This window comes from Helianthus annuus, chromosome 9 (assembly GCF_002127325.2).
Source record: "Helianthus annuus cultivar XRQ/B chromosome 9, HanXRQr2.0-SUNRISE, whole genome shotgun sequence".
NCBI classification, from domain to species: domain Eukaryota; kingdom Viridiplantae; phylum Streptophyta; class Magnoliopsida; order Asterales; family Asteraceae; genus Helianthus; species Helianthus annuus.
In genome coordinates this window covers 184,296,270-184,316,955 of record NC_035441.2, presented here as the reverse complement: position 1 = coordinate 184,316,955, position 20,686 = coordinate 184,296,270, and the positions used below count along the sequence as shown (strand labels likewise).

At 35.0% G+C, this 20,686-nt stretch overlaps 2 protein-coding genes and 1 long non-coding RNA gene across 3 annotated transcripts; all 3 read right to left on the bottom strand.

Moving 5' to 3' along the window:
• Positions 1 to 1,783: 1,783 nt before the first annotated feature.
• On the bottom strand, positions 1,784 to 3,615 carry LOC110864712 (palmitoyl-monogalactosyldiacylglycerol delta-7 desaturase, chloroplastic). The gene is made up of 5 exons (XM_022113829.2): positions 3,163 to 3,615; positions 2,929 to 3,069; positions 2,544 to 2,684; positions 2,356 to 2,462; positions 1,784 to 2,261 (listed from the first exon to the last, which is right to left on the bottom strand). Exons 1-5 carry the CDS (start codon positions 3,511 to 3,513, stop codon positions 2,045 to 2,047), a joined length of 957 nt encoding a protein of 318 aa, XP_021969521.1. The 5' UTR covers positions 3,514 to 3,615; the 3' UTR covers positions 1,784 to 2,044.
• Positions 3,616 to 11,323: 7,708 nt separating this feature from the next.
• LOC118482279 (squamosa promoter-binding-like protein 15) lies at positions 11,324 to 13,603 on the bottom strand. Its single transcript, XM_035977993.1, has 2 exons — positions 12,231 to 13,603; positions 11,324 to 12,144 (listed from the first exon to the last, which is right to left on the bottom strand). The coding sequence occupies exon 2, from the start codon at positions 12,083 to 12,085 to the stop codon at positions 11,462 to 11,464; it is 624 nt and encodes a 207-aa protein (XP_035833886.1). The 5' UTR covers positions 12,086 to 12,144; positions 12,231 to 13,603; the 3' UTR covers positions 11,324 to 11,461.
• Positions 13,604 to 18,627: 5,024 nt separating this feature from the next.
• On the bottom strand, positions 18,628 to 19,695 carry LOC110864711. The gene is made up of 2 exons (XR_002550046.2): positions 19,318 to 19,695; positions 18,628 to 19,238 (listed from the first exon to the last, which is right to left on the bottom strand). It is a non-coding gene; the product is annotated as an uncharacterized LOC110864711 (long non-coding RNA).
• Between the last annotated feature and the right edge of the window lie 991 nt (positions 19,696 to 20,686).

The following is a 20,686-nucleotide window of genomic DNA, read 5'->3' as shown; positions in this document are numbered from 1 at the left end:
ATTATTTAACATATAAAATTAAATTTATTCAACCCGTACAATACATGGGGTTCTTAAAGATATAACTTTTTTATTATTTAATATATAAAATTACATTTATTCAACCCATGTAATAAACGAGGTTTTAAAAGATATATTGTTTTATTATTTGGTATATAAAATTACATTTATTAATAAATGAGGTTTTTAAAGATATATTTTTTATTATTTGGTATATAAAATTACATTTATTCAACCCGTGTATTACACGGGGTTCTAACCTAGTTCTCTTATAAAGTAGATCCTAGTCCATCATGGAAATTTTATAACATAGGTTTATTTAGTCTTTCCTTATAAAAGGAGAGATCTATGTAAAAGAGACTTAAAAATTATAACTGATCATAAAATGTTCAACTAATACTTTACCTACCCTAGACACACTTGTTAAATCTAGCTCTTCTCAGGCTCAGCCCCTACGGTGTGCAGGGCGTGCCACCGAACAGGGCCCAAAAACATTTAGGGCCCATCAATCTTTTTTTGCTTTGTTTGTATATAAAATATATATAGTCTCAATAAAAACAAGGATCCTGCGATAATCCGGTTGGTTCTGCGCTTCCTGATTAATAAACAGGTCTCCAGTTCGAGACCTGTTATCCATCTTTTTTTTTTTCCAGATTTCTTTGGTTTCCTTAATCCAAGGTTGGGCCCTCAAGCCCATTCATACCCATGTTTATTGTGCGTGAAGGTGAGCAAATTTACATAAACATGAATTTTAGTGTAGCCTTATCATTATTATTATTATTTTTATTATTATTATTATTATTATTATTATTATTATTATTAATGTATGGTTTTAATAAATTAGACTGTGTTAATATTATTAAAATTAACTTTTGTTACTGGATTTATGAACCAAGAACATTAAATCCCAACTGTTTAGAAGCCCAATTGTTTCGAAGCCCAACTGTTTTAGTGTGTACTTGATTAATGACTTGGCCCAAATCAATAAACAAACATAATGGATTAATGAATAGGGCCCAAAAAATTTTATCTTGCACAGGGCCAAAAAAAATTGTGGCTTTCGAAGACGGCACTGGCTCTCCTAATGCTAGACTATAAGGCAACAAGTGTACCTATCGACTGTAGCAAAGCCTAATGAAATCCAGACATCGAACCCACGAGACACTAGCAAAACTTAACTAGACTCTTCTGACAACTGTGCCTACAGTTATCACTAACCAACCCCGAACAATTTCGTAAGCAATAAAACCTTGTGTTTTATTTATTGGATTGTGTAATTATCTATGATATTTGCACAATATCAATCCTTGTTCAAATTCAAACCCTTAAACGCTTTCTGGAAAGTTATACGCAAACTGATGCGTAAACGTAATCAGTTTAACGCGACATACACTCCGGAACAGTGACATAAGCTTAACATACCTTAAATAACATTTACATAACTTAGAAATAAGTTTTGAAGGGTTTGATATGGCAAAAACAAGTTTATTCGATCACAGGGACTATTTGCGACAAACTGCAAAAGTCTGCCGATTCGTATAGCAACATACACTCCGGAACATAATGATAAGATAAACATACCCTAAATACCCTTAACATAGCTTACGAACGAACACACTCGAACTCCTTGCCAAACAGTTCACGAACTATTCACCAAACGGCTGGTTCGTTTGCAGCCCTCGGTGTGATTCACAAATCTTGCAAATTTAATATAGATGATAATAATAGTAATAATTAATATCGTCTTACAAATATTCTGACATCTCAAATAAAGAACTTAAACTTAATATATTATTACTTCAACATTTTATTCGTCTAGGTAAAATATATAAGAAACATCATGAACGAAAATTACGTTTACAAGCAAATAAAATATAAAAAGAACACCTCCGGTTTTTTTTATTTGCAACTGAAACTAACTAGCCAAGCAAAATTATGCCTTTCGTATCAACAAAAGGCGTCACAAAGAACCTAATATACACGGTTCGTACGTATAAATTCACTGTCACAATGTTTAAAAAGTTTGTTTCGCGGAACGATAGAATCATTTGAGCGCATTATCGTAAGTGTTGAATGATCTTTTAAGCTTGTGAGCCTCAGTTGGCACTTTGACGTTGGTGGCCAATCCAATGGCTTCAAGAAGCCTTATAATGTACCAAGAAATGTCGATCTGCCACCATTCTATTCCATGTCGAGCTGAGAACTCAAATGCGTGGTGATTGTTATGCCACCCTTCTCCAAAAGTAAGCACCGCTACCCACCTTCAATTCACGAGAATTTTAAGGGAAACAATACATTTTAAAGTTCTCTAATATATGATTAACGTACTAATCAAAGTTTAAGAAATTTAATTACCAGTTGTTCTTGGAGAGGTCACCGGTGTTCCATGCTTGGTATCCCCAAATGTGACAAGCGGAATTGACCAAAAAAGTGAGGTGGTAAACCCATACAATCCTAACGCCCTACGAAAACAAGTGACTAGTAACATTTGCTTTTAAATAAAATGCATCAAAATATAGGTTCTTTTGTGTAAAAAGACTTACCAAGCCCCAAACTAGGTAAGGGAATCCACCCCAGACATATAAGAGAGCCCCGCACCCAATGATATGCCACATGTAGGTTTTTCTAATAAACATATAGAACCATTGTTTTTTTAAATCTTCCACATTTTTCCGCTCCTGATACTGCACGACAAAAGTATGTGTGTATATATTCAGTGTCTCTAATGAAATAAACTTTATATTATATCATACTATATTAAATTAAAATTAAAATATATTTAAAATTCAAAATATCCAAATCAAAGGATTATTTATATTGTTAGCACGTGAGATTCGAATGCTTTTAACTGTGGGCCGCATATATAGTTGTTAATTTAACCATAGATCGAAAATTCGAAATCACAATTAAAATATTCAAATCCCATACCTTTTCAAGAATATATCCGCTGTCAAAAAGCCAACCCATATGACTAAACCAAAAACCATTGATGGGTGAGTGCGTATCTTTTTCTGAGTCGACAAACTGATGATGATATCGATGCATGCTGACCCAGAATATCGGATCTCTCTACATGCAAATAATAAACTAATCAAATAACAAAAGAAATCAATTTCATTACATATTCTAAAGATCAATGAAAACTATAAACTCTAAACTAACCTGTGCGGCATGGACTCCAAAATAAACACACGTATACTCGAGCCATTTGGGAAGTTTGAGGCTATGATGGGCCAGAAGCCGGTGATAGGAGAGGGTTATGCCCACAAGTCCGGTTAGCAAATAACCGATAAACGCCACCCGGAAAGCATCCCAGGAGAACGTAAATGGTGCAAAAAGTGAAAGCAAATGAACAAAAAATACCCATGACGCCACTTGGATGTCTATGGGTCGCCATTTTCTTTCCCATTGGTTTCTAGTGCCTGTGACGACCACATCGGAAAATGGTATTTTCCGGTGATCAGATTGGTTTCCACCGTCGGATTCGGAGACTGAGAACAATAAGTTCCTCATTTGCAAGTTGTTGTGCGTTTCTTAGGGATATATATAGCGCAATTTTAGGGTTCAGTGGGGTTAGTTATATGAATTACGGTATAATATTAAATATTCACCCCCGAAGTTTTGCTTTGTGAACGGCACCCGATTAGGTGAATTGTGAATGTACGAAGCTACCCTTGATCCGAATATTTATGGAGATCCAATGTATAAAGTAATCGCATAATGGGAAGCTAGTGGAAATTCCTCTATGCGATACAGCACGTAAAATATACATGCGTTAAAAATAAAAAATACTCGCTTTGTCCTATTAAAAGTGTTCTATTTTAAATTTTTAAAGTCTTTATTTATAAACTTTAACCTTAAATAATTTTGTTTGTGTTAGATAATACTTGATAAAAGTTATATGATTTGAGTGTGTTTTACAAGTGTTTTTATCGGGTTAATTTTCATCAAGTTTTATATAACACAAAAATATATAATTAAAGTCAAAGTTTATAAATAAAAACTTTGAAAATTCAAAATAAGACACATTTAATATGACGGAGGGAGTAAATTTTATTTACGGTGGTATTGTTAGATTTAATTATAGAAAAGTTTTTAAAGGATATTAACACGTGTTTTATTCCAATCGAAAACCGACGAAATGTATAACAATACCAGTACCAATTTTTTTTATCGACATCGGCTCGGTTTATTATGGCACTGCTACAGTATTAGTATGAAAAGAGCCGGTTATGAGGGTGGTCGGGAGCAGTGGCGGAGCTAGCCCGTTAATTTAGGGGTATCCCAATTTTTTTTTACCGTACAATCATGTAACGATAAAAACGACAATAAATAAAGTCAAACAAATACCTAATCGATTTGTTCTCTTCTTTTTTCATTGTTTAAAATCGTTCTATCACACCCGGGATTTACGACACCCCGGGCGTGCAACTCATTGGTTGGTACTTGTTTTGATAAATACGCAACATAAAATATTTCTTTTCCTTTGGTTACAAAGAACTCGTGAGTAAAAAAAAGAATCTCTTCCATAAACAGGGATTTAAATACCCCTTATCTAAACAATATGGTTTCTTTAACATGTAATCTTTTTATATTATTTACCATCTTCAAACAGTTTTACAAAATTCTCGCCACAACGTTTTATCGTCCCTAAGGAGTCATGATCCCTTCGGCATTTACCCTTGCTAAATACATTATTCATGTTTACCTGAAAACATTTTGAAAATAATACGTCAGCGATAAGCTGGTGATTACCATTTAACAGATCATGGTTTCAAATAAGGCATAAGCAACATTAAAGCTATTTGCACATACTAGTAAGCTACACATTCATCGAGTATCATTACTCATGTGTACTACCGTGAATACATACCCGGTTTTACGTACAATTTACCTACCGTGATTACATGCTCGGTTTTACGGTTCCAACATGTACCAATTTGATCAAATTCGAAATACACTCATATGTTCCAAATGCTTCAGTGAACTTAATATACATGCTAAACATATTTAATATAAACCCATGCAATATTCAAATAGTAAAATATTTCAAATTTGTAAAAGAGTTAAACGTATTCACATTAAAAATCTTTGCGATTACTCACATCTTAATATTTCGGGATTCGTGTACATCTAAATGTGTCTCTTGACGTCTAAGGAATCTCGTCGGTGAATCTTTTGTTAACAGGGCCGGCTCTTGGGCTGGCCAACCCGTGCCGTCGCTCGAGACCCAAATTTTTAAAGGGCCCGAAAGGTTTTTATAAGCTTTTATATGTATAGTAAATTATATATTTAATATATGCATTCATTCATTATACATAAAGGTGTTGGTGGTGAAGTGGAAAAACTATCTTAAGATAATATGAAGTTCTCAAGTTTAAGACTTGGCTCCAACACCAAGATGTTAATTTTTTTTTTTTTTTGTAAATTCATTTTCCCTTTAGCATAATTTTGAGCCCAGTTTATTATTTCGTCCGAGGCCTAAATTATTTTTAGAGTTCTCGAAGACGGCTCTGTTTGTCAATTTTTTTTATCTCTTATAACTAATATAGATTATGTATTTAATAAAAGTTGCATAACTAATAGTTACGGTAAAGTTAACAGTATTTATAATTTGTTATATTTGATTAATAATAATAATGATAATAAGACAAAATTATAAATGTAGTCGGGTAAGTAATATCGGTGATTCAATTTCACTTATACGAGACTCATCCTAGTTACTCAACTAACCGGCCTCCGTCATCACCACCGTCATGGGCGTAGCATAGCGGAGGCCTGGGCGACCCCTGAACTTTTCTCTCAATAGTGTCTGATATGTAATTTTTTTATAGAATTTTTTAGGTATATACGTTTTTGACATCCCGATTTTATAATTTTTAGGTATAAATTTTAGGTCCGATAACTTCCGATCCACTATTGGAAATCTCAAACTTCGCCACTAATCACCATTATCTACTACCGATTGTCACCAACCTTAACCGCATACCACCTTTCCTTGTTTCACCCTCGACTCTCAACAAAATACATATCACCAATATTTTTTTATTATAGGGAAACCAACAAACATGTATTTATCATAATACGATGGAAACAACCGCTGTGTATTTATATTTTCACTTTCGCTGCAGCAAATATAACAAACTAGTTGATGTCTCGCCTGCGTTGCGGGACGATGGCTGAATAACTCTCAATCAATTAAAAAAAAGACTACAATAATTTTGCTAGGAAAAAAAACAACAACGATGATAAGACCGTAATTTTGGGCTCAGGGCAAAATTGTAATTTTTCAAAACTAATGAGACAGTGTTATGCAGCTCATTGACACGAAAAAAAATTAAATCCAGTCAACTAATTAAAACAAAACACCTTTATAGTTTTGCTAAAACAACTAAAGCGATGAGAAAACGTAATTTTTAACTGAGGGCGAATCATAATTTTAATTCAGGGAAAAAATTGTAAATTAAATGGACCAACGGGGGGGAGTGCCAGGCAGCTGCCAGCATGACTGTTATTTTACACTGGGGACAAAATTGTAATTTCACCAGCAAAACAAACAAAAACGATGGACAAAATGTAAATTTAAGTTGAGGGCAAAATCGTAACTTTACTGTGAGAAAAAAAAACTAATGGCAAAACTATAAATTTATACGGGTCAAAATCGTAACTTTGAACCAAGGGCAAAATTAAAATTTTTAGCTGGGAGGAAAAGCGTAAATTTATTTTAAGTGGGGGTAAAAACCTAATTTTGAACTGATGACAAAATCGTAATTTTAAAGAGAAAAAACTAATGGCAAAACTGTAAATTGAACGGGGCAAAATCGTAATTTTGAACCGGGGGCAAAACTGGAATATTTAGCTGGGAGCAAAAGCGTACATTTATTTTTAAGTGGGGGCAAAAGCATAATTTTAAATTGGTGACAAAATCGTAATTTTAAAACTAAATAAATTAGTAAATTTGTTGGGTCAATAGGTAAGTGCCAGACAGCTGCCTAGACAGCTGCCTGGCACCATTCCCTTTGTCGCCCATTTAACCGAATAGACGGCAACCACTGTCGACCCTTATGGGGTTTGTAGATATTGAATGAAGACCAAAACGAACGATTAATGTCCACAGATGTAACTTTTGTAGCTTGCTGAGTAATGTTTTCTTATAATGCCACGTTTACAATTCTAGTTGTAAAAAAAAGCCCCATAAGCCCTATGTTTATCCCACTTTATTATTTATAATTATACTTTTCTTTCCTTTTTTTTATTTGCCAGAATTGAAACAAAACCTAGTAGATGATATAATAAATACATTGATCGATTCTATACCAGATGGCAAAAATATGAATTCGGTGTCCACTAAAACTAGACACAACTTGCTTCTTATCCATATTTAAATTTGCTTCTCATCAAATCCTAAAAATGGTGTACAGACGTTGTAATTAAACCTAAAACATACAACTATTATATGTAATATTATGTTTTAATAATTATATACATAGGTAGAGGATCCTGTAAAAAAGATTAAAAGTGTGAGAAGGATAAGAAAGAATACACACCATTAGATCTTTGATCTAATGGTTTAGATTAATAGGGACCAAAATGTAAAATTTATTTTATTTTTTGGACTGAATTGAAAATTATAGGGGTAATAAAGTCTTTTAAATCCATTCAAAAGAGGTAACTGTAATTAAAATCCCTACAATCTCTCTCTCTCCAATCGCACTACTACCAGAGAGCTCTCTCTCTCTCCAATCGCAGAAATCGTTGGTAACATGAAACGAAAATTGGATTTCAGCAGTTGTTCTTGTGAATCGGCTTTATGTAGGTCATCGATTGGAGTTTTTTTTGTGGTTTTTGATCCGATTGATGAAGATCGCATGTTTATTGTGGTGGTTCGAGCGGCGGTGGTGGTGGTTCGAGCGGCGGCGGTGGTGGTGGTGTTGGATCGGCAGTGGTGGTGCCGGAAGTGGCAGTGGTGGTGGTGCCGGAAGTGAAGAAGATGATACAGAGATGTTATATTTTATTTTCTGAATGGTGTTTTTTTTCTGAATGGTGTTTTTTTATTTTCATTAATGGTGTTTTTTTTGTATTGAATGGTGTTATTTTTGTACCGAATGGTGTTATTTTTGTACTGAATGGTGTTATATTCTTTGTACTGAATGGTGTTATATTCTTTGTACTGAATGGTGTTTTTTTTACTGCTGAATGGTGTTATTTTGTTTACTGAATGGTGTTATTTTGTTTGCTGAATGGTGTTATCTTGTACCGAATGGTGTTATTTTGTTTGCTGAATGGTGTTATTTTTTTCTGAATTGTGTTATATTTAAAACACCATGTATGAACATGCTATGAATGGTGTTATATTTATGGACGGTTATAAGTCTTAAAATCCAAGTTTTTCTCTCTCCAAATCCTTAAATCAAGGATTACCATATTTGAATTTACAATCTTACCCTTTTCAATTAATTTAGATCTAATGGTTGAGATTCTTTCTTACCTTTCTCACACTTTAGGCCTTTTTTACAATAACTCCACTGTATATACATATACAGAGTTAGGATTCTGTAAAAAAGGCCTAAAGTGTGAGAAAGGTAAGAAAGAATCTCAGCCATTAGATCTTTTGATCTAATGGTTGAGATCAATAGGGACCAAATTGCAAAATATTTTTGTTAATTTGGACTGAATTGAAATATATAGGGGCAATTGTGTCTTTTTATCTTCATTTTGTAAATCAAATCCCTGCAATTTCGTTCCATCTCTCTCTCATACGCTCACAATTTCTCTCTCTCTCTCTCTCTCTCTCTCTCTCTCTCTCTCTCTCTCTCTCTCTCTCTCTCTTTCTTCTTCCATATTAAACAATTGAAGCAGTGAATTACACAGATCTTCAAAAACAATTTCTATGTTCTGAATTGAAATAATTTCTCCACGTTTGAATCTTCAAAAACAGTGAGAGATTCGGTTCGAATTATCACAGATCTATGTTCCGATTGTTTGATTTGGGTTCGAATAGTGTAGAATCTGGAAATATGAAGCAGAAATCGTTGAAAACATGAAACGAATATCGGATTTCAGCAATTGATCTTGTGAATCGGCTTTATGTAGGTCATCGATTTGAGTCTTTTTTTGTAGTTTTGATCCGATTGATGAAGATCGCAAGGGTTTCACGAAATGCCCCCTTTTTTTAACGGACAAACCCTAGAATGCAGAGAACAAGAACACCGGAACCTATGCAAGCGGAAGATGATAAATCGAGTGCCGAAGCTCTGATACAACAAAAACCGATGAAATTAGCGAGCCCTAACTTTTCTGAATGGTATTATTTTCTTTTCGTCAATGGTGTTATTTTCTTTTCATTAATGGTGTTATTTTTCTTTTTCTGAATGATGTTATTTTCTTTTCTGAATGGTGTTATTTTCTTTGCTGAATGGTGTTATTTTATTCTCTGAATGGTGTTATTTTTTTTTTCATTAATGATGTGCTGAAGGTGTTTTTTTTTCTTTTCTGAATGGTGTTATTTTCTTCTCTGAATGGTGTTATTTTTCTTTTCATTAATGATGTGCTGAATGGTGTTATTTTCTTTTCATTGCGCTGAATGGTGTTATTTTTCTTCTCTGAATGGTGTTATTTTCTTCTCTGAATGGTGTTATTTTTCTTAATAGTATTTTTTTTTCTTCTCTGAATGGTGTTATTTTTCTTTTCATTAATGATGTGCTGAATGGTGATTCCTAACATGTTAAAACACCATGGTGTTATATAGGGTGGTGTTTTAACATCTCAAAGAACTGTAATAAGATTCAAGCGTGGTGTTTTAAACAGTAGGAAACATTGTATTTATGATTCAATCAATGGTGTTTTTTACATGTTAGGAATGTGTTCTGATGTTTGTGAATGGGAAAACACCATACGCTATTAAAACACCATACCAAGAGCAGCTTCTGGAACGCATATTTTAAAAACACCATAATTGAACTATGAATTTATTTAAAACACCATGTCATGAACATGCTCTGATTTTGTGAATGATGCAAAAAAAAAATTAAAATGAAGTAGGAATGATGTTATGGACGGTTATCAAGTCATTAAATCAAGGATTTTCTCTCTCCAAATCCTTAAATCAAGGATTACCATATTTGAATTGTTAATGCATTTACAATTATACCCTTAAGTCTTAATTTTAATTAGTGCGACATGTCCTCACCATATTCATTCTTACACTTCTCACAAAAACCCCTTTTTTACAATAACCTCACCCTACATATACATATATATAATCTTTGAATATTAGTACATATGACTTTGACGGCCAACTAATCATCTTTATAATCACTGGGGTGGTGGTCTAATGACAAAGGTAATGCCTTTAAAACACTTTGAGAGGGGAGGTCTTGGGTTCGAGTCTCACAGACGACAAGAGTAAAGAAATTTACCGTTTAAAAAAAAACTAATCATCTTTATCTTTATTTATAAGTTGTTATGTTAGTTTATTAGTAGATATATATGTTAAGTTTTTGTTCACTTCATAAATATCAAAGGTAATCTTTGCAATACATATATACTAGTAATCGACCAATCACCAACACATATATATTTATAGTGATTATCAATGAATTGTTATTTTTAAACACTCATTTAAACAACTCAAAATTCAAATGGTCGTTTCACGTAATAGTTGCTCGTTTAAAAATACTTGAAATATAATTGTGACGAGATAATTTTTCTTATAATTAAACCGTATCTTAAATCTTAATAAGTCGTATAGACATCTCATATTTAAATTATTCATATTATCTGTTACTTACTTGTTTAACAATATTCGGAATATAAATCCAAATATACTATTTATACTCTAAAAAAACGGGATGTTACATCCTCCCTCTATTTAAATATCGTCCTCCGGTCCGATTCTGAAAACATTGCTTATAATCTTCCTAACCCTTGGTTCATCGGTGTCCTTGATTTTAAAATTTTAATTATTTATTCTTTGAATGAGTATGCCATTTTATACATACTATACATTTATAGTGTTCATGTCTTGACCTGTTGACTCCTTAAGTCTGTCTGACAATTATTCCGTAAGACTAAAGGGTATGGTTGGGGATGAGCCTCCACGTAGGCGCCACGTAGGCTGCTCGTGGGGGATGAGCCTCCATGATATTTGAGGGGGATGGAGGATGGGGCCCCACCTCATTATTTTATAATTTTCTAAGTTTTAATTTAATAACTTAATAAAAACTTAATAAAAATTAAAAAATACAACATAAAACAACATAAATAATTTCATTTCATAACATAAAAAAAAATTACATTTCCTAAAAAAAAAATTACCGAAAAATAAAAATAAAAAATTACATTTCATAAAAATAAAAATAAAAAAACCTACGACGTCCATTTTTTCATCACTTCTTCCTTCATCCTCCGATAAACCACTCGTTCCTCCTCCGGAACCGAGTCGAGATCCAACCTCATAATCCTAAAATCCTCCGCTCGAGCTTGGTCGGCCGACACGGTTTTCTTGTGAGTGTATTTTTCGGCCCGCGAACTCTTTGAACGAACGGAATTCGTTTATCAACTCGTCCATTTTCGTTGATGCCTTCGAGCCGCCCCCTCCACCCGAGCCGCCCCCTCCACCCGAGCCGCCCCCTCCACCCGAGCCGGCCCCTTTGCGCTTTCTGGCCGCCTCTTTTTTTGCTTTGTCCCTCCCGGTGGGACGTTCCGCCTCGTGAATGGGCAACACGTCCTCGTCATCTTCCGGTTCGTCGTTTATGTCGATTTGACAACGAGCGGTGGAGCCTCCCGCACTATAACTTCCGGACTCGGAAGTTTTAGTCCGTTTGGCGGTTGCTACCTCAGTTGGAATCCGCGTCCATTTTTGTTCTTTCCTTACTACGTTCCATGCTCGGAAGTGCGGGAAAGGCTTTGGATTTTGAGAGTCCCACTTAGCGATAACAAGGTTAAGAATGTCCGACTCGTTACTCCCGCTAGGAGGACAAGTGTAAATTTGGTTATAAATTGCGTTAAAGTTATTGATGATCTTGCTCATTTTACGCGACTTGCCCGAGACGGCTTCTACATCACGATCCGAGCTATGCCCCATAATCTCATGAAATTTAGCCTTTGCCTTCTTCCAAAAACTATCACCCGTTTGATTGTTTCCTAAATTTTAAAAAACAATGCGTTAGTAAAAATAAAAAATAACAATTTTTAAAATTTAAATTAAAAATTTAAACTTTGGTTCATACCGACTATCGGGTTAGTAGAGGACTTAGCATACGCTATTGCTAGCGCGTCCTCCTCTACTTTCGTCCAAGGTCTCCCCTTTGCTCTCGAACCGCTTTTTGGCGCGGTTTCGGGTACGTTTTCAACCTTCTTCCCCTTCCCCTTGTTTTTTTTCGGTTGAGCTCTTGCGGTGGCGATTCGGGGACGACTTCTTCATCATCATCATCGTCAAGGTGAACCGGTTGGGAAGTTGGCGGTTGCGATTGGAGTTGTTCAAACGAGTTGTGTTGCATGATTTGTTGTAGCGCTTGGTATTGTTGGAGTTGTTGAACTTGAGACATTTGTGAGAATGCGTTGGGTGTTTGTTGGAAACCCGAAAAAGGAAATTGCGGAGCCCCCCACGATTGATCCATACTCGGAGTGTAAGCGGGGGTCGAAAAAAAGTTAGGTTGGTTCGGGTTGTAATTATTCGGGTTGGGGTTGTTTGGGTTGGGGTTGTTTGGGTTGAAAGGATGCATGATTTAGAGAAAAAGGTACAAAAAATATGGAGTGTTTTTTATAAAAAATGAAGAGAATTGGAGAAGAATGGGAGTAGAATAGGATAGAATTGTATAAAAATGGATGAGATAGAGGGTATTTAAATTGAAAAATGATTTTTTTTTAAAGAAAAGTGCCGTTGCAAACGGCTAGATTTTTGAAGTGGGGCCACGTCTCATTCGGCTGTGGGGAGCCGTTTGGGCCGAGCCGACCCTCAGGGGGCGGTGTGGGAGACCGGCGCCGGTCCTAGCCGGCCCCCATACCCTTTAGTCTAAGTATTTTCTTAACTTAAAATCATAACTTCACTATGATTGGTCTTTCATGTAGTGTAATTGTCCTTCTAGTTGGTGTATATTCTATGATATATACTGGATCCAAGAATAAATGAATCGGTTCTGAATGCCTCAATTGGCCAACAATATGAATACAAAGTCCATAGCTAAATTATACCAAAATAGGGTAATCTTATATCTAGAATCAAATTTCCATTAATAGATTCGTCCTTTGTGATGATCTTGCCTGATTTAGGTATGTTTGACTTGACTTATGAAAAAGTTATTTATCATTATAACAAAATAGATTTTTGTTATTGGGAGTTAGGATCAAATACAAAGGATAAAATAAATAAGAAGTGTAAGAAGGATTCTAGTCCGTTGATCTTAGATTTGGATGGCTGAGATTAGTTGTAGGGAAAAGAAGATAATAGAAGGGCATAAAGGGAATCCTATATTTATGGATTTTCTCTCTCCACATGCAAGGCACATGTCAATTCCCCCATCGATTTAAAACGTCCATAACTTTTTCATACGACATGTTTTTTTAAAAAATTTTTTACCATAATAACGAGCGTTTTTTTATCTTTAATATGAGTACCATATTATCATATAAAAATAAAATAAAAAATTTCATTTTTGCTGGGTTTTTTTTTTTTTTGCATTGTGTTAAAGGTTCAGGTCATTGTGTCTTTTAACTGGGTTTTGGTCAGTAGAGTTTCTATACATTGTGTTATTATCAAAACCTATAACACAATGTTTATTTGGGTTCTATCCATTGCGTTTTTATAAGAACCTATAACACAATAAATGACACAATGAAGATGGTATTATATCTGGGTTTCTATAAATTGTGTTATTAGTTCAGGTCATTGTGTTTAATATGTTATTCATTGTGTTTTAATATGTTATCCATTGTGTATTAATTATTTGTTCAATTTTTTTAGGCAAATTGGATTTAAATAATCCCAACTCACTGTTATTGGCCAATAATAATCCCAACTCATTTAATCACCAATAATAATCCGAACTATTCACTTTTGTTTGTAAAATACTCCCAGTTAAAAAAAACACTAACTAGGTTAAAAAATTGCTGATGTGGCTTGCCACGTGGCATATTTTGATGACGTGGCAGCTGATGTGGCAGTCTACGTGGCATATTTTGATGACGTGGCAGCTGATGTGGCAGTCTACGTGGCATATTTTGATGGCGTGGCAGCTGATGTGGTAGGTGACGTGGCAAGCCACATCAGCAAATTTTTAACCTAGTTAGTGTTTTTTTAACTGTGAGTATTTTACAAACAAAAGTGAATAGTTCGGATTATTATTGGTGATTAAATGAGTTGGGATTATTATTGGCCAATAACAGTGAGTTGGGATTATTTAAATCCAATTTTCCATTTTTTTATTATCTTTGTTCATTGTGTTTTAGTTTGTTGTGTATTGTATTTTTGGTTTGTTTTCATTGTGTCTTCATCTGCTCTCCATTGTGTCTTTTATCTGTTGTCATTAATTGTGTCTTTTATCTGTTGTCATCAATTGTGTTTTTATTTAGTCTGATACTTATTGTGTTATATGTTATCGTCATTGTGTTATACGTTATGGTCATTGTGTTTTAGTATGTTGTCCATTGTGTCTTTATCTAGTTGTCATTGATTGTGTTTTTGATCTACTTTACATTGTGTTTTACATCATGTCCATTGTGTTATTATCAAAACCTATAACACCATGTTAATTTGGGTTTTATCCATTGCGTTTTATAAGAACCTATAACACAATATACGACACAATGAAGATGGTGTTATATCTGGGTTTTCTATAAATTGTGTTATTAGTTCAGGTCATTGTGTTTAATATTTATTTATTGTGTTTTAATATGTTGTCCATTGTGTTTTAATAATCTGTTCAATTTTTTTTTTTATTATCTTTGTTCATTGTGTTTTGGTTTGTTGTGTATTGTATTTTTAGTTTGTTTTCCATTGTGTCTTCATCTGCTCTTCATTGTGTCTTTTATCTGCTGTCATTAATTGTGTCTTTTATCTGTTGTCATCAATTGTGTTTTTATTTTAGTCTGATACTTATTGTGTTATTTGTTATCGCCATTGTGTTATACGTTATGGTCATTGTGTTTTAGTATGTTGTTCATTGTGTCTTTATCTGTTGTCATTGATTGTGTTTTACATCATGTCCATTGTGTAATATGCAACTGGGTTTTTGAATTTTTTTTTTTTTGAAAAATATAACAATATGGTACTCATATTAAAGATAAAAAAACGCTCGATTTTATGGTATAATTTTTTTTAAAAACAAATGATGTATAAAAAAGTTACGGACGTTTAAAAATTGAGGGGGGAATAACATGTGACTTGCATGTGCATATTCTTTTTCCTCTTGTAGACAAAATTATCCTTTTCATTTAATTACTCATAGGACACTTGTCATTTTCTGGTGGCTTCTTACCCTTCTTATTTTTAAACACTTTGTATTATAACTCAACCCTTTGTTATTGTACATGTGCAAATGTAATTAGATTACAAGGGTGGATATACAATAGGAAGTTTATTTGGCTAGGAAGGGTAGGAAGTGATTTTGACCATCCATTTATTTAATCAAGGGCTAAGATTAAATGAATGAAATTGAAGCAAAAAAAGAGGCGCGTGGGTTTGTTATGGGCATTCTAGTCAATCCAGCACAATAGTTTCTCTCTCCTCCAATTCCCCCCATTTTTTAAACGTTAATAACTTTTTCATACGACATTATTTTTTTTTTTTATAAAAATTGCACCAAAAAACAAGCGTTTTTTATCTTTAAAACGAGTATACTATTGCTATATTTTCGATTTTTTTTTTGAAAACCCAGTTGCGTAAAACGCCATGGAGAAAACACAGTTCCGTAAAACGCAATGAAAAAAAAAACCTAAAAAATGACTTTTTCTAAAACGCAACGCACCAAAAACACAAAGAAATGTCTTATTTCTAAAACGCAATGACCAGAAAACACAAATAAATGTCTTATTTCTAAAACGCAATAGCCTAAAAACACAAAAGATAGTCTACTTTCTAAAACGCAATGGACTGAATGTGTTTTACCTAAAACGCAATGCACCCAAAACACTTAAAAATGTCTTATTTCAAAAACGCAATGGCCAGAAAACACTTAAAAATGTCTTATTTCTAAAACGCAATGGCCAGAAAACACTTAAAAATGTCTTATTTCTAAAACGCAATGCCTAGAAAACACATAAAAATGTCTTATTTCTAAAACGCAATGGCCTAAAAACACAAAAGAAATTGTTCTCTCTAAAACGCAATGAAATGAATACACATAAAAATGTGTTTACCTAAAACGCAATGAGTAAAAACACTTCAAAAATGTTTTATTTCTAAAACGCAATGACCAGAAACTGTCTAAAACGCAATGACCTGAAACTGTTGTTCACAGAACCAGAAACTGTTGTTTACAGAACCAGAATCTAACTAAAACGCAATGACCATAACCTGTTGTTTACAGAACCAGAAACACTGTCTATGTCACACCCCGAAAAATCAGAGCTGGCGTGACTGGACCGGTATCTTCATTGCACAGCGGAAGCAATTAGTTAAGACTTCTAGAAAATGAACGCCGCTAAGTACTCGAATTCCCATGGGTTCTCCTATTCCGACCGTTCCATAGTTTTGAAAATGTAACCTGAGAAAGAACATGCGAAAAAGTCAACATAAAGTTGAGCGAGTTCATAGTTTGTTTTGAAAAGATTTAAAATAAATCTTTTTGATAACCGGTTTAAAAGTTGTTGAGAAAATATAGTAAAATCATTTTCTTGGCATGATATATGAGAACTGTGAGTCTAGCCCACGAGAGTCTTTGTGCATTGCACGAGAGAGAATGGGCTGAGCCCAAACGAACCTTTGTAAGCAGGATCAGCGCTTCCTCTTACTTAGGTATAACTTGAAAAACGTTACCAAAGTTTGTAATTCATGTATTTGTGAGTTTCCATTAAATGAGTCTTATGAATATATGAAAGTTTTAGGGTTGTGAATGGGTATGTAAAGCGTCTATGAACAGGTTGATCGTTAATGTTTCGCGAGGACATTAACGTATGCAGCGACATAGGAAGTACTCAACCTGTGTAGACGGTTTTTAGTGTCGAATCACCTCGACTGTGTCGAATCACCTCGACTGTGTGAATCACCTTGACTGTGTCGAATCCCCTCGACTGTGTGAATCCCCTTGACTGTGTCGAATCCCCTCGACTGTGTCGAATCCCCTCGACTGTGTCGAATCACCTCGACTGGGTCGAATCACCTCGACTGTGTCGAATCCCCTCGACTGTGTCGAATCCCCTCGACTGTGTCGAATCACCTCGACTGTGTCGAATCACCTCGACTGTGTCGCCCGTACCCATTAGAAAATCATGCACGTTTCGTAAATATGAAGGCGTTTTGTAAAACCGGTATGTTTGATCGAAATCATTCGTAAACCATTTAAGTTCCTTGAAATTCATTCGTAACACGGTTTAGAAATATGAGTTTTCGTTCATCGAAAAGTTGTTTATTTTTGCAAAACTTGCATGTCTTTCCACCCCCGAAAACATTTATAAAAATGTAAAACAGTAAAAAGTGGGGGTTATGAACTCACCTTGACATTCCTGTGCAAAGCTAGCTTAACGTGATTCCGTGATGTCGTTCCAAGAACGGTAACGTGCTAGCGTGCAACCTCTAACATTCCTACGAAGAAATACTTATGAGTTTTCTAATATAACGACGTAGTTAAACTACGTGTCCGAGCTCTACCGAATCGTTAACTAAACGATTCTATTAAGGTGTTCTTATTATGGTTTGAAATAATCAACTATGGTTATTTGATCCCGTTTATATTCGGGATAAAACTAAGTCTCGAAAACGACTTAGATTCCGAGTGTTTAGGATATATATATATATTTATATAAATAAATATACTTATGAAGTCGTGTTGGTTATCGAGAATTAGAAGTACGTGGATGGGTCAACGTACGTCTCGTCGTAGCTTTCATAAAACGTAACTAAATAAATACATATATTTATGTTCGAATCGTTGACGTTTGGAATAAATATAAAACATTACATTATATTTATTTTACAAAAGTATACGGACTGATCACGTTTGAAATAAATAAAACGATTACATTTATTTTGTAAGGTCGCACGAATTAGCGACGTTTAAAAATGAATATAAACCATTGTATTCGTTTTAAAAGAATAATTTGGGTTTCAAATAATTGAAAGAAATATAAATAATTATATTTACTTTAAAAGATTTGCGAATACTAAACATTTGTAATAACTATAAAAACTACATTTAGTGTGTACAAGGGTTTAAAGTCGTCGTTTAAAACACTTATAAACCTTATGTTTATGTAAGATAAGTTTCGGATTTCATTAAGTTATAACTCGTTTTGTAAATCGTAGGACGTCGTCAAATAAATTATATATTTGTATTTATTTTATATGAAGAACTCGAAATTCAATAAGGCGTCGTTTTTAGACCATAAATACATGTCGGGTTTCGGGTTTTTACGAAAATCGGACAGAGTTTCCTCTGTTTTTGGACGATCCTGACGACTCAAGTTGTCGTATTTTGTCAAAAATCAACAATGATTCAATTGATTCAAACAATATATAATAAATTTGCGACAAAATAAACCGTAAATAAACGCTAAAAGTATCGGTCGAGCTCGGTTACGCGTTTAACTATATAAAATCTAACGTAACTAATTCGCTACGCTTAAAACTTTACCGGGTCCTTTGTGTTAACCGGGCGTTGACTTGTTTGACCGTTGTTGACTGAGTTGACTCGGTTTGACCGAGTATGCTGACCCGTAACTGAGTTTGACCGTAGCCGCTTGACCTGAACCCGTTGACTTATGTTGACCCGAAACCTAACCCGGTTTGACTGAGCCGCTGACCCGACACATTGACCAGGTTTGACTTCTGTTGACCAAACCAAAATAACCCGAATCACTTCGTGACTGAACCGAACTTGCTGGACTGACCCGCTTACACCCGGAACCGAACAGATCTATAACTTAAACTGAAATACGGCCCGAACCAAAATTTGACATGAATCCAATGGAATCCCTTCCACTGCCGCCGCGAGTGACGTGCCGCACCCCCCCCCCCCCCCCCGACTGTCGTTAATTCCGGTGGCTATATGCCGCTGTCGACCACCGTCGTACCCCACCCCCGCCTGAAATAAGAAACGTCGACCGAAAAAAAATGGATTTACAAGATTCGCGGACAAAAGAGAGCTTAGACGAAAAGATTACCGGGAACATTGTGGCTACCGTCGATGTTGTCGTCGGAGACGTCAGTCGCCGCTGTGCAGCCTTCTCTCACTCTTTGTCTCTCCGTCTTCGCCGCCTAGCACCACCCACCACGGCGCCGCCGCCTGTGGTGTTGTGGTTGTCGCTGCTCAAATCCGCCACCACCAAAAATGGTGGTGGTCGGCCGATAATCGAGAGTGGGAGGGGGTGATCGTGAGGTGTGGATAAGTTGGGTTTGAAGTAGGTGAAGGAGATGAGATGGATTTTTGTGTGTATTGGAAAGATTAGAACTTGTATATGAGTGGTTTATATGTGTAATCAAAGCAAACAAAGAACAGGATTCAGTATGTGCGGCTGATCAAATGAAGGTGTTAGGGTTATAGCTACCTTTTTATAGCTAGGTTAGATTTCTTTTAAGTGGGCTTGGGCCCTAGGCCCACAAGCCCGTTTTGTGCGGCCCGAATCGTTACTAGAGCCCGTTTCGCAACCGAGTGTCATAAGTTGTCGTAAAATGAAATCTTAGAGCCGAAACACTAAAAAAAAATTAAGTCGAAAACTAATGTCTGACATGTTCGTTCGATCGTTCGCGTTAAATCGCGTAAAAATTGTTTCGTTCGTCGTTCCTTGTTCGTTTTTCGATATGATTTCAACTACGGATATTAAAATTCGAAAACGAAGCCAAATATAACATAATATATTAATACCGAGGCATAATTCAAGTCTGATGCTTCCGTTTTGCCGTTGATTGTCGGTGTGTTACTGGTTCCGCGTTTTTCGTTCTCGTTTGCGTTTTGTATCATTCGAAGGCATGAAAGTTTCGCAAAACTAAATTTATAAATATAAAATACGCGTATAAAATTCGCATTCGTCAGTGTTGTCAGTATTTTGTACCGTGTCCGTTCGTTACCGCTTAACGATCAACAGATTTTCCACAAATCACCATAAGTGCACTGTAGAGTCAGACAGGTGTTACTAGGCATACCAAGAGCCTAATTAAGTTAGTTTGTGTCTTAAACACTATTTATTATCGCCTTAAACGTTTGTTAGTTGCGTAATTAGAAGCCATTAATTACGGGTTGTCACATTCTCCCCCTGTTACAGAAATTTCGTCCACGAAATTTAGTCTATGTTATCTCCTCAGAGTTGTGTCATTCCTAGGTAAGTCCGAATATATTGTCCAATTGAGTGAACAATTAATTGAGTCAAGACTCGTTCAAATTACGTGAATGTGAGGATATATCAACAATAAGAACCCAACGGTTCAACTGAGTTTGTTCAAGAAATCTATGTCAAGTGAACGAAGCGTAGTGATACTATCACCAATGCAACCAAGTTTACAGGGTTCAACAAAAGAGGAATTTCGACCAATAGA